At 41.1% G+C, this 14493-nt stretch overlaps 1 protein-coding gene across 2 annotated transcripts in view; it reads left to right on the top strand.

Annotated features, from left to right (window-relative positions):
* LOC143673678 (olfactory receptor 10AC1-like) overlaps nt 1-5004 on the top strand; it is a 28077-nt gene extending 23073 nt beyond the window's left edge. The window contains exons 1-2 of one of the 2 annotated variants that reach the window (XM_077148498.1): nt 181-625; nt 825-5004. In XM_077148498.1, the coding sequence (XP_077004613.1) occupies nt 847-1824 (978 nt within the window). In that variant the 5' untranslated portion in view covers nt 181-625; nt 825-846 and the 3' untranslated portion in view covers nt 1825-5004. Of the gene's footprint in view, nt 1-180; nt 626-824 lie in introns of those variants that run through there. The other variant, XM_077148495.1, reaches the window with a different exon arrangement.
* Nucleotides 5005-14493: the final 9489 nt, after the last annotated feature.

The following is a 14493-nucleotide window of genomic DNA, read 5'->3' as shown; positions in this document are numbered from 1 at the left end:
AGAATGTACTGCTAACTTTTAAAGGCAAGTTAGAACAGATACACATCACCTGTTCATGCTGACAGAATATTAATACAATGTTAGGTACATATTGTTCCTGCCGTGCCAAGTGAGGCCCTCCCACAAACCCCCCCCCCCCCCCCCCCCGCTACTTCTGTGTCTGCCCCAGTGCCTGGCACAGACCCAGGTTTCTATTTAAGGCTAAATAAATATGGTTTGACTGATTAATCTAGACTAACCTTTCTTACAACCTCATATGGGGTCATGGAAAGTCCCTGGACTCCAGATTCTGTTTCTAATTTTCTGTGGGTAGGTCAGCCCTTCAACACCCGGAGCTTTAAAATTATGAGGGTATGATCTCTTAAGTTCTTTGCCTCCATGAAGTTTTTGTGATACACCATAGAAAAGAGCTTAGACGTGAAAGAATCGGGCAGGAAGAGGGAACTAGAAGCAGAGATCAAAGACACTTTTCTCTGCTTTGGGGAACGCAGACGTGGATGTACAGGACCCACAGAACGACACCTCGAGTGTGAAGGCACCTTGAATCCTTTGAAGGTGGGGGTCAGGAGTCAGTCAACTTCAAGGAAAGAGGGCTTCCTTTTTGAAGCAGCTATAGGAATTCCAGGTACTGTAGGAAGGAGCAACTTCAAAGTTCCCTTAAGAGTCCATAAAACTTCCCTCATGGGAAAGAAGGGTGGGAATGGATCCAAGAACAACCACCCCTCTTTCTGCAGCCACCACTCCTTCCTCACAATCTAGGTTCCACTTGACCCTTCCAGGGGGCCCACACGTCCCAGATTGCTTCCCGCATTTCTCTCCCACAGGTGCCTCCAGGTGGGCGGGTCCATGGAGAACACCAGCAATGCCACAGCGCCTTGTGGCTTTCTCCTTCAGGGCTTCTCTGAGTTCCCGCGCCTGAGGCCAGCGCTCTTCCTGCTGCTGCTGGCTGTGCACCTGGCCACCCTGAGCGGGAATCTGCTCATTCTGTTGGCGGTGGCCTGGGTGCCCAGCCGGCCGCCCATGCTGCTCTTCCTGTGCCAGCTGTCGGCCATCGAGCTCTGCTACACGCTGGTGGTGGTACCCCGCTCCTTGGCCGACCTGGCCGCGCCGGGCCACGGCAGGGGGAACCCCATCTCCTTCTTGGGCTGCGCCACGCAAATGCAGATGTTCGTGGCACTGGGCGGGGCCGAGTGCTTCCTGCTGGCCGCCATGGCCTATGACCGTTACATAGCCATCTGCCACCCTCTACGTTATGCCGCTGTGGTGACCCCCGGGCTGTGCGCGCGCCTGGCCCTAGTTTGCTGTCTCGGGGGACTGGCAGTGTCCCTGGGGCTCACGGTGGCCGTCTTCCACCTGCCTTTCTGCGGTTCCTGCCTGCTGGTGCATTTCTTCTGCGACATCACGGCGCTGCTGCACTTGGCTTGCACGCGGAGCTACGCCGACGAGCTGCCCTTACTGGGCGCCTGCCTGGTGCTGCTGCTGCTGCCCTCCCTGCTCATCCTGGCCTCCTACGTCGCCATAGCCGCCGCCCTACGCCGCCTGCACTCACCCGGGGGCCGGCGCAAGGCCGCCTCCACCTGTGCCTCGCACCTGGCAGTTACCTTCCTGCACTATGGCTGCGCTACCTTCATGTACGTGCGACCCAAGGCCCACTACTCCCCGTGGTGGGACCGCACCCTGGCGCTCGTCTACACCAACGTCACGCCGCTGCTCTACCCGCTTATCTACAGCCTGCGGAACCGCGAGATCACTGCAGCCATCCGCAGGGTCCTGGGGCGGCAACGGCCCGGCCAAGCCGCGGGTCACGGTCTGTGTGAGCCCTGAAAGCAGGCAGGGACCAGGCCAGAGTGAGCAGCTCTGCTCCCTGATGTTTCCTCTGTCGTCGGGTCTCTGCATCGGGAATGCAGGAGGGGCACGCGGGCCCGATTCAGGATAGACAATTGTCAACGCAAAGACAGCCGCCAGCAGTTGCCCCATCCTCCACCCCTCCTTTGTCGGCCCAAACTATAGAACTATAGAACTCCAGACCTGTATTTAGTGGTTCAGGAAACAGCTGTTGAGTTTTACCATGTATTAGAGCCCTGTCAAAGTCCCTTGGGATTGCAATAATGAAGGAGGCACAATTCCTGGCCTCTAAGGAGCTCACAGTCTAGTGGGTGAGAAGGACAGATGTGAGGGGATAACACTCTACACGATGGATGGGGTGGCTCATAAGCCAGGCTACCCATGCAGACTCTGAGGGAAGAGCAGTCAGGGAAAGCTTCCCTGGGGAAAGACGGCTGAGTGCAGAACTAAAAGATGAGTGTGGAGGTTAACCTGGTGAAGAGGAAGGGTGAAGAATGCTCCAAATAGAGACTGTTAAACAGAGACCATCTTGGTCAGGACCTTGCAAACACCTGAAGGATTTTAATTCATGGAGTAATATGATCTGACGTGCCCTCGTATGAGCCCTTTGCCTGCAGCGTGGAGAATGGACTGGAGGGCAAGGCTGGAGGCAGGGAGGCACACTTAGAAAGCTATTGCCATGTTCTAGGAGCAAGATGATGGAGGCTGGATCGGAGGATCAACAAAGGGGATTTAAGAGACACAGAAGCAGGAGATTTGCTAAGGCAGCGGAAGCTGCAGGGCCCTGATTGGGCATGCGGGTGAGGAAGAGAGGAGTTACGGATGATATCCAGATTTCTAACCCAGGGTGGTGGGTGGATGATGGTGTCATTCACTGAAGAGAACACAGGAGCAGGTGGGGAGAGGGGAATGTGAATGGTTCTGTTTTGACCCTGTCGAAGGAAGTGCTGCTGGGACAAACAGTGAAGATACTGACTGAGGAGGCAAATGCACCAGTCCAGAGCTCAGGGGAGAGGTTCACCTGGAGGGATGAATTTAGAAATATACATGGCTGCTGAAACCATGGAAGTGGGTGATACTACCCAGGGGATGCGCATAAAGGGAGAAAACAGGCGCCAGCCAGAACCCTGAGAAAGGCTAGCATTTAAGGGACAGGCAGAGGAAAGGAGCATACAGGAGGCTTCAGAGCTGCTGGGAAGCTCTATGACCTTGGGTCATCCCTTTGCCTCAGGGGCCTACAGGCAATGAATGCTAAGATTTCTACCTGCTTTCTGATCCATTAGGATGCGACCTGCAAAGATACACAAAAATCGCTTAAAAAGGAATGAAAGGAAATAAGTGTTAATAATTTAGTGCCAACCAAATGCACAAGGAATGACAAATAGGGAATCAGTGTAGTGATTAGAGACAGATGTTATTAATTGAGGAGGTTTTCTGGAGGGGCTAGATTGTCTGAAATGACTTTTGGAGGAAGCAGTGGATTTGCTTTTATTCAGATTATCTGGAAGTCAGTTGACTCACTAACCTGACTCTGAGAATCTATTTGAAAGCTGAGTGAGTGGATATAGAACCCACTCCACATGCTTTTTTCGACCCCTTCTCTCATGAGGAGTCACTTTGAAGTTAAAGATGATCTCTGCAGGGAATGAGAGTATAGATTTGCTATCAGATTGGTTAACAGTTATCAGTCAGCTGACAGTTATTTCAGGATAATTGGGATGATAGCCATAATGGAAGATACATTTGGAAATCTAAACAGGGGATTTTGAATCCACACTTTGGCTTTTTCCTTTGGGTTTTTGGGATAGGAATATGATACTCACATCATACTTGAGGAAGATAAATTGGCAAGAACAGGGCAAATCAGAGTGAAGGATGATGAGATTAGTGAAAGAATATTGAAATATTTCACAGATGAGGAGACTCTAAGCTAGAGTCATATCTGGAATATGGAAAGGAAGGGATGGATGAAGTAGTAGAGGGTAAAGGCTTAACCATAACCAATGTGGGAAGGAAAAATATAGCCATGTAAAATAAATAAACTTAGATCTTTACCTTAAAACGTACACCAAAGTATTTAGAAGATGGATTGAAGATTTAAATGTAAAATATAAAATCATTTTTTAAAATCTTATAAAAGAATATGTTATAAACATAGCTTGTCTCACAATGGGGAGAGATGTTCTAAGCATAAGGGCAAAAATAAATCATGTAAAAAAAAGACTGATAGATTTCATTACGTAAAAGTTAATTCTGCATGTCATCCAGGGATGAAAGTCTCCCTGGCCACGTGGAAGATGACTCCCAGGGATAAATTCAGACCTGGTACCGTGGGTTCAACAATTACATGCTGACAAAAGGGGGAAAAGAAGTGTGACTAATAAAGTATCAGTGGCAGGGAGAGTTCAAATAGAGTCCAGAGGCTACTCTGGAGGTTGTTCTTAGGCAAGCTTCAGGTAGACCCTGCCACCTGTCATAACCTGCCAACCCCCAACCAGGACCATTCCAGCCAATCCTAAAGAACACCTAGGGCAATACATGAGATTCCACAAGGGTTCCATGCACTACAGTAACTTTCCAGAAACCTACAACCTCCAGATGGGTCCCTGGTCCAGATAAGTTCTGAAACCTAGAGGGGCCAAGCTCTCCAGAACATCAGATGTTCCATCTCCCTACCCCATATTAGTGACAGACCCTTCCAATATGAAAAATTTAAAATTTCCAGAGCCCAGACACCCCTAAAGAGAGGGATAAACAGATCAAAGGTGATGGTGGAGTTATACAGAGAAGATAGGATTTAACAAATGAATATGAATGCTGAATCATTAAATGGATATCTCTTTTAGTCTCCAGTATTTTAGAACAACTAGAAGTAAAAACCTAAAATTGTGGAATTGTAACCCATGTCAAACTCCAAAATATCTTCTACAACTAATTGTAGTGCTGTGTTTTGAAATTTATTGCTTTTTTGTATGTGTTATTTTTCACAACAAAAGAAGGAAAAAAGTCGATTGTGATAATAAAAGAAATTTTTAAGCCCTCTAGCCTCCTCTATTCTGGAGCAACTGGAAGGAAAAATCTGAGAGGATCATATGGTAGCCCATGACAAACTCTGGGATCTGTCCTGGAACTACTTGTTAAAGAGTGCTTTGAAAACTACTGTGTTTTTTTATTTCATTGCTTTGTATATATGGTATACCATACAATAAAATTTTTTTTAAAAAAAAGTCAATTCTATGTGTACATATATATATATAGTTTTTAAAGCAAAAGGCAAACTGGAGCTGTGTAATTCAACAGGTAATTATAATTAAATTGCTAATATTATAGTTTTTACCAAAAAAAAAAAAAAACCTCAAAAAACATGAACATCATAATGGGAAAAAATTAGCAAAGAGCAGAAACAAACAGTTTGTGTAATGACTTTAAACTATGAAACAAAACTCAACTGCACTGATAACAAAAATTCAGCCAGCAAACTATTTATCACCTATCAAACTTGAAAAGAATTTCTCAAGTAATTCTCAGTGTGAACAAGGTCATGGTAAGAAGAGAACTTTCCGTTCTTTAATGAGGCCATCACTCCCTATTTAACATGAATCTCACTAGGTTCATTCTCTTTGTTCCACAAATTTCACTCCTAAAATCCACTCTGAGGAAACAATCAAGGATATGCACAAAGATTTTTGCAAGGGCCATTAATTGCAGTGCATATTAGAAAAACATTCAAAGCAATGTGCAGGTCTGATATTAAAATAATGTTAGATAAATATAATGGAAGATTTACAATCTGTGTAAAGAGAGTTTTCTGAGGATCTACTTTTTGACTTAAGGTAATCCTCATGATAAAATGCTGATTGAAATTTTCAAGAGATAAAATCAAAGATCTAAAAAACATACTACGTATGCACCCACATAGATATATACAAGACTTGATAAAAAGCACCAAAGAGTTAATAATAGCCATCTACATGTGATGAAACTATGAGTGGTTTTTATTTTATTTTACATTTTTTAAATTTTTCATAATGATTTTCAATGTACATTGATTTAATATTTTAAAATTATGATTTTAGGGCCGGCGATGGTGGCACAGTGACAGAGTACTCGCCTGCTGTGCCAGAGACCCATGTTTGATTCCCGGTGCCTGCCCATGCAAAAAAAAAAAAAAAAAGATTATAATTGCAATTTTAGAAAAATGATATTGGGGCATCCTCAGTGAATCAGAGAGGCCTGTTCTGAAAACTTTTTCCTTATCAATGGCTCTAGAGTAAAGTGAAGGGAAAATTAAAGCAAGCTTTACAGGAGTGAAACTAAATAATATATCCATGTACCACAAAGAATTAAGTGTACCCAGAGATATTTTAATCCACCAGTAGCTTGGAATAAATATTATTGCTACAGATAAAGCAAGGAGACATGAAGAGAAAGAATTACGATTCACAGACCCTTCTGACAATGACTAGAGAAAATAAATTCTCTCTCTGTGACTGTTTCTGTATAATGTATATCAGTATATTCTACCATAGTAAAGGGTACAAACTGGCACAATACTTTAAACACAAATGTTAGGCCACCCTAGGAAAATTCCAGAACTTACTCGCTTATTTGTGCAACAAATAACCGTTTATTGAGTGACTGTTTCATGCTCAAAACAGTTTGCAATGCAACAGTGCTGAAAATGTCAGCACCTCATTCCAAATTAATAAAGGAATGAAGATGAGGCTCATATGGAGTCTGATATCAACAGGGAGATTCAGGCAAATAAACAGGCACGTGCACTACAATGTGATAAATACTATGATGGGAAAAGTACAAGATGCTGTAGGAAGCACTGAGTCCAGATTTGAAGTACTGGGAAGATGGTAGAAGCAACTGGAAAGCTTTATGGAAAAAGTAATGTGTAGTAGTTAAAGGATAAGTAAAGATAGCCAGAGTCAAAGAAAGTCCTGCATATAGAGTTCAGGCAGAGGCAGGCTGAGGGGAGAAGTTGCTAGATATTGCTAATATTAAGAGATTTTGCCAGAGGTAGAAATTGGAGCCAGACCATGCAAGCCTTGAAAGCCATATTAAAGAGTTTGAACTTTACCCTTAAAAAGTCATTGAAGGTGTTTATTTTTTCCAGAACCCTAAATTTCCTATAGCACATAATCTAACTCAATCTATCTAGATAGTTCGTTTAAACAATTAAAGCACAAGGAGCCAAGAATAAGAATGAGGGCCTTTAATCCTATATAACTTAATGTAATGCCTCGATACAACCTGGAATATAATAAGAAGATAATAAAAAAGTTTGGGCAGAGTTCCTTGAGGGATGGGAGGAAAAATATGAAATTATGGAACTTTACCACTGGGAAAACCCCTGATACTGTGTCAAATATTAGGGACACCTAAATCAATAGGTGAAGCCCTTGATCTTGAGGCTTGCTCTTGCAAAGCTTATGTATATAGTGGAAAAGCTTAGCCTATCTGTAGGTGTGCCTATGAGTCGCCTCTGAAGGATCTTTTTTGTTGCTCAGTTGTGGCCTCACTCTCTCTAAACCCAGATCTCCTAGTGAAATCATTACCTTCGCCCATATGTGGGACATGATATCCAGGGGTGAAAGTCTCCCTAGCAGCATGGGAAATGACTCCAAAGGATGAGTCTGGCCCCAGCACATGGCGTCAACAATGCCACTCTGATCAAAAGGGGGAAAAAAAGTATAACAAATAAGGTACCAGTGGCTGAGAGAGTTCAAATAGTGTCAAGAGGCTATGGAAGTCATGCTTACACAAACTTCAGTTAGACATTGCTCTACATATTATACCTTGCCGAACCCCAACCAAAACTAGTCCAGACAATCCTAAAGAATACCTGGGGCAATATATAAGATTCTACAAAGGTTCCATGCACTATGGTAACTTTCCAGAAACCTACAACCTCCAGATGGATCTCTGGACCAGGTAAGTCCTGAAAGCTAGAAGGGCCAGCCTCTCCAGAACATCAGCTAATTCATCTCTCTATCCCTTAATATTGATAGCCTCTTCCAATATGAAAAAATGTTAGAAGGGGCATAGCCCAGATACCCCTAAAGAGTGGGAGAAAGATCAAAGGTGATGGTGGAGTTATACAGAGAAAGTATGGTTTAACAAATGAGTATTATTGCTGAATCATTATGTTGCAGTTAGAATTGAAAATCTAAAATTGTGGAATTGTAACCCATACCAAACTCTGAAATCTGTTCCACAGCTAATTGCTGCGCTTTGCATTGAAATTCATTGCTTTTTCGTATGTTAAGTCGGGGGAACGGGGAAGGGCACTGCAACTGGAGCTGCAGAGGCTGTGTCACCCCTCCCAACCTGACTTCAGGAACTAATGAACCACCTCTTCCAGATTTCACCTGACCTCCATACTTAAAAGCTGCCCACACTGAAGCCCGCATGCTGACTCACCTCTCTCCATCTTGGATTCGGTGAGCTCTGCCCGGGAGCCCAGAAATAACCCCCCCACACACACTTTAAACTTCCAGGTCTACCTTTCTTCTTTCTCACCCTCTTGCCTCTTAAACCTTTCATTGCATATATGTTATTTTTCATAATATATATATATATGTTCCTTCTAGCCGCCAATGTTCTAGAGTAGCTAGAAGGTAAAATCTGAGAGGATGGTATGGTAGCCCATGACAAACTCCAGAATCTGTTCTGTAATTACTTTTTGAAGAGTGCTTTGAAAACTATTGCTTTATTCTTTGTTTGCTTTGTATATGTGTTATATTATATAATTTAAAAAAGTTTAAAAAAGAAAAAGATTGTGGTGCTCATTGCATGTTTGTGGGTAAAAGAGAAAGAGGAGTCCTGGATGACATGTAGATTTTTGCCTGGAAAATATGATGGGTTGGACTCAGTAAGATGAAGAACACAGAAAGATAAACCAGTTTGAGGGAAGAACAAGGTGAAGATAAAGAGTACATTGAGGACTTCCGGAGAAGATGGCGGCTTAGTAAGACACACGGGTCTTAGTTCCTCCTCCAGAACAGCAACTAAAGAAACAGAAACAATACGAAACAGCTCCCGGAGCCACAACAGAGACCAAAAAGACAGTGTACCCCATTCTGGAATGGCTGAACGGACAGGGAGAATCTTCTGCGGTGAGATACCCGAGGGGCGCGCGTTTTCCTGGCCGGGGCGGCTGGCGACAGGGGTCCCCTCCACGCATGTGGCTCCCCGGTCTGACTGGGAATGTTGGATAGCGGGGCCCTCCCGCCACACTTGGCGTCTCGGGTCAGCTGGGCAATTTGGACCAGCACTCCCCCAAGCCGCGGCAGCCGGCGACCCCCCCTCCACGCGCGGTTTCCCGGGCCAACTGCGAGATTCGGATTGGCAAGTTAAAGGAGCCACAGCATCATTTATTGGTGGGACCCGCAGACAGACGAGCGCCACCTACTGGGCAGGAAAAGAAAAACAGAGCCCAGAGATTTCACAGAAAAACCTTTCAACCAGCCGGGTCCCACACCCAGGGAAATCTGATCAAATGCCCAGACACCAGCAGAAAATAATGGATGACGCTCAGAAAATTGAAGATATGGCCCAGTCAAAGGAGCAAACCAATAGTTCAAATGAGATACAGGAGCTGAGACAACTAATGCTGAATATACGAACAGAAATGGAAAAACTCTTCAAAAACCAAATCAATAAATTGAGGGAGGACATGAAGAAGACATGGGCTGAACAAAAAGAAGAAACAGAAAAACTGAAAAAACAAATCACAGAACTTATGGGAGTGAAGGACAAAGAAGAAAAAATGGAAAAAACAATGGATACCTACAATGGTAGATCTAAAGACACAGAAGCTACAATTAGTGAACTGGAGGATGGAACATCTGAATTCCAAAAAGAAACAGAAACTATAGGGAAAAGAATGGAAAAACTTGAGCAGGGGATCAGGGAACTGAATGACAATATCAAACGCACAAATATACGTGTTGTGGGTGTCCCAGAAGGAGAAGAGAAGGGAAAAGGAGGAGAAAGACTAATGGAAGAAATTATCACTGAAAATTTCCCAACTCTTATGAAAGACCTAAATTTACAGATCCAAGAAGTGCAGCGCACCCCAAAGAGAATAGACCCAAATAGGCGTTCTCCAAGACACTTACTAGTTAGAATGTCAGAGGTCAAAGAGAAAGAGAGGATCTTGAAAGCAGCAAGAGAAAAACAATCTGTCACATACAAGGGAATCCCAATAAGACTATGTGTAGATTTCTCAGCAGAAACCATGGAAGCTAGAAGACAGTGGGATGATATATTTAAATTACTAAAAGAGAAAAACTGCCAACCAAGACTTCTGTATCCAGCAAAATTGTCCTTCAAAAATGAAGGAGAAATTAAAACATTTATAGACAAAAAGTCACTGAGAGAATTTGTGACCAAGAGACCAGCTCTGTAAGAAATACTAAAGGGAGCACTAGAGTCAGATACGAAAAGACAGAAGAGAGAGGTATGGAGTAAAGTGTAGAAAGAAGGAAAATCAGATATGATATATATAATACAAAAGCCAAAATGGTAGAGGAAAATATTATCCAAACAGTAATAACACTAAAAGTTAATGGACTGAATTTCCCAATCAAAAGACATAGACTGGCAGAATGGATTATGACCCAGCAATACCACTGCTAGGTATCTACTCAAAGGACTTAAGGGCAAAGACACAGACGGACATTTGCACACCAGTGTTTATAGCAGCATTATCTACAATTGCAAAGAGATGGAAACAGCCAAAATGTCCATCAACAGACGAGTGGCTAAACAAACTGTGGCGTATACCTACGATGGAATATTATGCAGCTTTAAGACAGACTAAACTTATGAAGCATGTAATAACATGGATGGACCTAGAGAACATTATGCTGAGTGAGTCTAGCCAAAAACTAAAGGACAAATACTGTATGGTCCCACTGATGTGAACTGACATTCGAGAATCAGCTTGGAATATATCACTGGTAATAGAGACCATTAGGAGTTAGAAACAGGGTAAGATAATGAGTAATTGGAGCTGAAGGGATACAGACTGTGCAACAGGACTAGATACAAAAACTCAAAAATGGACAGCACAATAATACATAAGTGTAATGTTGGAACACTGAATGAAGCTGCACCTGAAATACAGTTTTTTGTTTGTTTGTTTGTATCTTTTGTTTTTGTTTTTTTTCTTTTTCCTTTTTATATATATATATTTTTTATTAGTATTATTATTTTAATTCTCTTCTATATATTAACATTCTATATCTTTTTCTGCTGTTTTGCTAGTTCTTTTCCTAAATCGATGCAAATGTACTAAGAAATGATGATCATACATCTATGTGATGATACTAAGAATTACTGAGCGCATGTGTAGAATGGAATGATTTCTAAATGTTGTGTTAATTTCTTTTCTTTTTTTTGATTAATAAAAAAAAATTTTTAAAAAGTTAAAATATTGAAATGTTAGTAATCAATGAAAGGGAGTGATAACGGGTATAGAAAAAATAGGGGAAACAAAGGCTAAAATATATTGGGTAGATGGAAATACTAGGAATCCATGAGAGGGAGGGGTTAGAGGTATGGTATGTGTATTAGTTAGGGTTCTTTAGAGAAACAGAATAACAGGAAATATCTGTAAATATAAAATTTATAAAAATATCTCATGTAACCATGAGAACAGAGAATCCAAAATCTATAGGGCAGGTTGTGAAGCTGACAACTCTGATGCAGGGTCTGGGCGAACTCCACAGGAGAAGCTCACTGGCCGTAGCAAGAAGAGAAGAGAGCCTGTCTCTTCTGAATCTTCCTTAAAAGCCTTCCAGTGATTAGATTAAGCATCACTCATTGCAGAAGACATTCCCCTTGGTTGATTACAAATGGAATCAGCTGTGGATGCAGCCGACATGATCATGATTTAACTCTACGAAATGTCCTCATTGCAACAGACAGGCCAGCACTTGCCCAACCAGACAAACAGGTACCACCACCTGGCCAAATTGACACATGAACCTGACCATGACAGTATGTATGAGTATGAGTTTTTTTCTTTTTATTTTTTTCCTGAATTGATGCAAATGTTCTAAGAAATGATTATGGTGATGAATATACAACTATGTGATGATATTGTGAGTTATTGATTATATACCAAAAATGGAATGATCATATGGTAAGGATGTTTGTATTTGTGTGTTGTTATGTTAAAAATTTTTTTTAATTAATTAAAAGAAAAGAAACCTATGGTCATCTATTTGAAGGAAAAAAAAAAGAGTACATTGACACAAGGTATGAGATGTATATAGTCTCAGTTAGATATGGTCAGGAGAATCTGGGTTAGAGAAACATATCTGAGAAATCATCTGCATAACAACGATAATTGATGTGGCTGAGCTGACTCAGAGAGAGACAGAGGGTAGAATCAGAACAGAAGAAGTTCCAAGTTAGGACACTGAGGAGCACTAACACCAAAGGATGAGATGACTGCTCAAGCATGACGTAAAACACAGAATTTATTGATTGCATTAAGAAAAGTTAAAGCTTTCTGCTTGGGATTCTACCTTTAACAAAATGAAAAAAGAAAAGGCAAACTTGGAAAACCATATCTAACATATGGAAGAGGCTCATTTTATTAATACTTAGAGAGTTCTTGTCAATCTATAAGAAAAAGACTAATAATTCCAAGGAAAAATGGGCAAAGGATCTGAAAGGCTGTTTATAGAAAAAGAAATACAAATGACTTGTACACATGGGAAAATAATTTCAACCTTACTCATAGGAGAAATGCAAAATGAGAATTTATCCAATTGACAATGCTCTGAAAGATGAACAGCATAGGATTGGAAGGGTGAAACAGGCACTATTAAACATTGTTGGCAATAGTATACATTTGTACAAGTTCTATGGGGGAAGTTGGGCAATATCAATGTAAACTAAAGGCACATATCATGTGTCTCAATAATTTACTTCCAGGGTTTAGCCCTACACATTTATTTGCCTTGAGGGGAAATATTTATGTTTTAAAAATATTCATTTCTGTATTTCTTGTATTTACAAAGAATTTTTACTTTATCCCTATAATGGAATTGTATGCAGGCATCTAAAAAAAGAAGCAGCTTTATATGTGACAGTTATGAAACTCTTTCTCATACATGTTAAGTGAAAAACGCAAGATTATAGCACGTATTAAGAAGTCATCCTCAATTCCACCCTTTCTTTCTGACACATCTCTTTTCACTTATTTTCACTGCCAGAATGCTCTTCCCACAGATCTTTGGAGGCTAGATTCTTGTCATTCAGATGCTGTCTCAAGTCAATATTGAGTCTTCAAAGAGACCTTCATTGATCACCCTTTGTAATGTTAAATCAATGACAGCTGTCTACTTTATACATATAGTATTCCCAATTATTAAACAATGTCTGGCATTTAGTAGTTGCTCAATAAATTGCTGAACAAATCAATGTTTATTGTTTGCTAACATTTATATATATATAATGTATATTTATATATATATATATATATATTCTGACTTTATATATATATATATATATATAAAGTCAGAATATAATGAGTGCTGTACCTGTATATGTCCTGTGTGTATTATGTACATACACATACACACACAATGTAACCAAATTAAAGTCTGGAGACTAGAAGACAGAGGTAGGACAGACCTTTACTTTCAATTGAATACCCTCCTTTCATACATGTTGATATTGCTTATTTGATAAATGATTTAAAAAAAAAATAAAAGATAGACAGTTAAAAGAATGTAGAGCAGAGATTTTTTAGAAAAGATCAGAAAAGTAGGAGAAAACTCAAGATATTGTGGTGTCATGGAAACCAAAGAAGGAGAATTGTTTGGAATGATCAACAGAACCAAATGACACTACCATTTCTAGGGTAATATGATACCAAAGCCAGGGATGACCTTAGAGATTCTCCAGTCTAGCCCAAAGAGCACCAAATTCACCTGAACAAATCTCAACAAAGCCAAGTCCTGGCAACCAAACAAATAGTTCAGGTCCAGAAGCCCTGCCTAGAAGAGATTATGCCAGGTCCCAGCCAGTACTGAAAAAATGTGGAGAAATTCAAACAGTGTTTAATCAACTGCTGAAGTAGGAAAAACATCAGCTCTAATTTTAAATGCTGAAATATTTAGCACAGAAAGTAAAAATGATACCTAAGACAGTGCATGTGGACAAAAATATTTCTTTGGCCCTTCAACAGAAACCATCACTGATTCTAGCTGTCTTCATGCTATTTAAATTCCATCATGGAAAGTGTCCCAGCAGCTTGAATGACAGAAACTTCTATGTGAGGATGAAATCAATCCCTCAATGTTGTGGATTGAAGTGTGTCTACCCAAAAGGTTAAAGTTCTAATCTCCAGTTCTGAGAATGTGACCTTACTTGAAAATAGGATCTCTGAAGATGTTTTTAGTTCAGATGAGGCCAAGTTGGATTAGGGTGGGCTCAGAACCAGTGTGACAGACTTAGAAGAAAGGGAGAATTGGACACAGGCAGATGGATATAAGCTACAATGGCATTATTCATGGGGGATATTTTTTGGTAGGCAGAATCAGACGCTGAAGTCTCAAAGCTATTTTAGGTAAAGAAAATTCTTAGCCTTACATCTGAGGCCCCATAACTTAACAT

The sequence above is a fragment of the Tamandua tetradactyla genome, chromosome 1 (assembly GCF_023851605.1).
Source record: "Tamandua tetradactyla isolate mTamTet1 chromosome 1, mTamTet1.pri, whole genome shotgun sequence".
In the NCBI taxonomy this organism is placed as follows: domain Eukaryota; kingdom Metazoa; phylum Chordata; class Mammalia; order Pilosa; family Myrmecophagidae; genus Tamandua; species Tamandua tetradactyla.
This window is presented reverse-complemented; position numbering and strand designations above follow the sequence as displayed.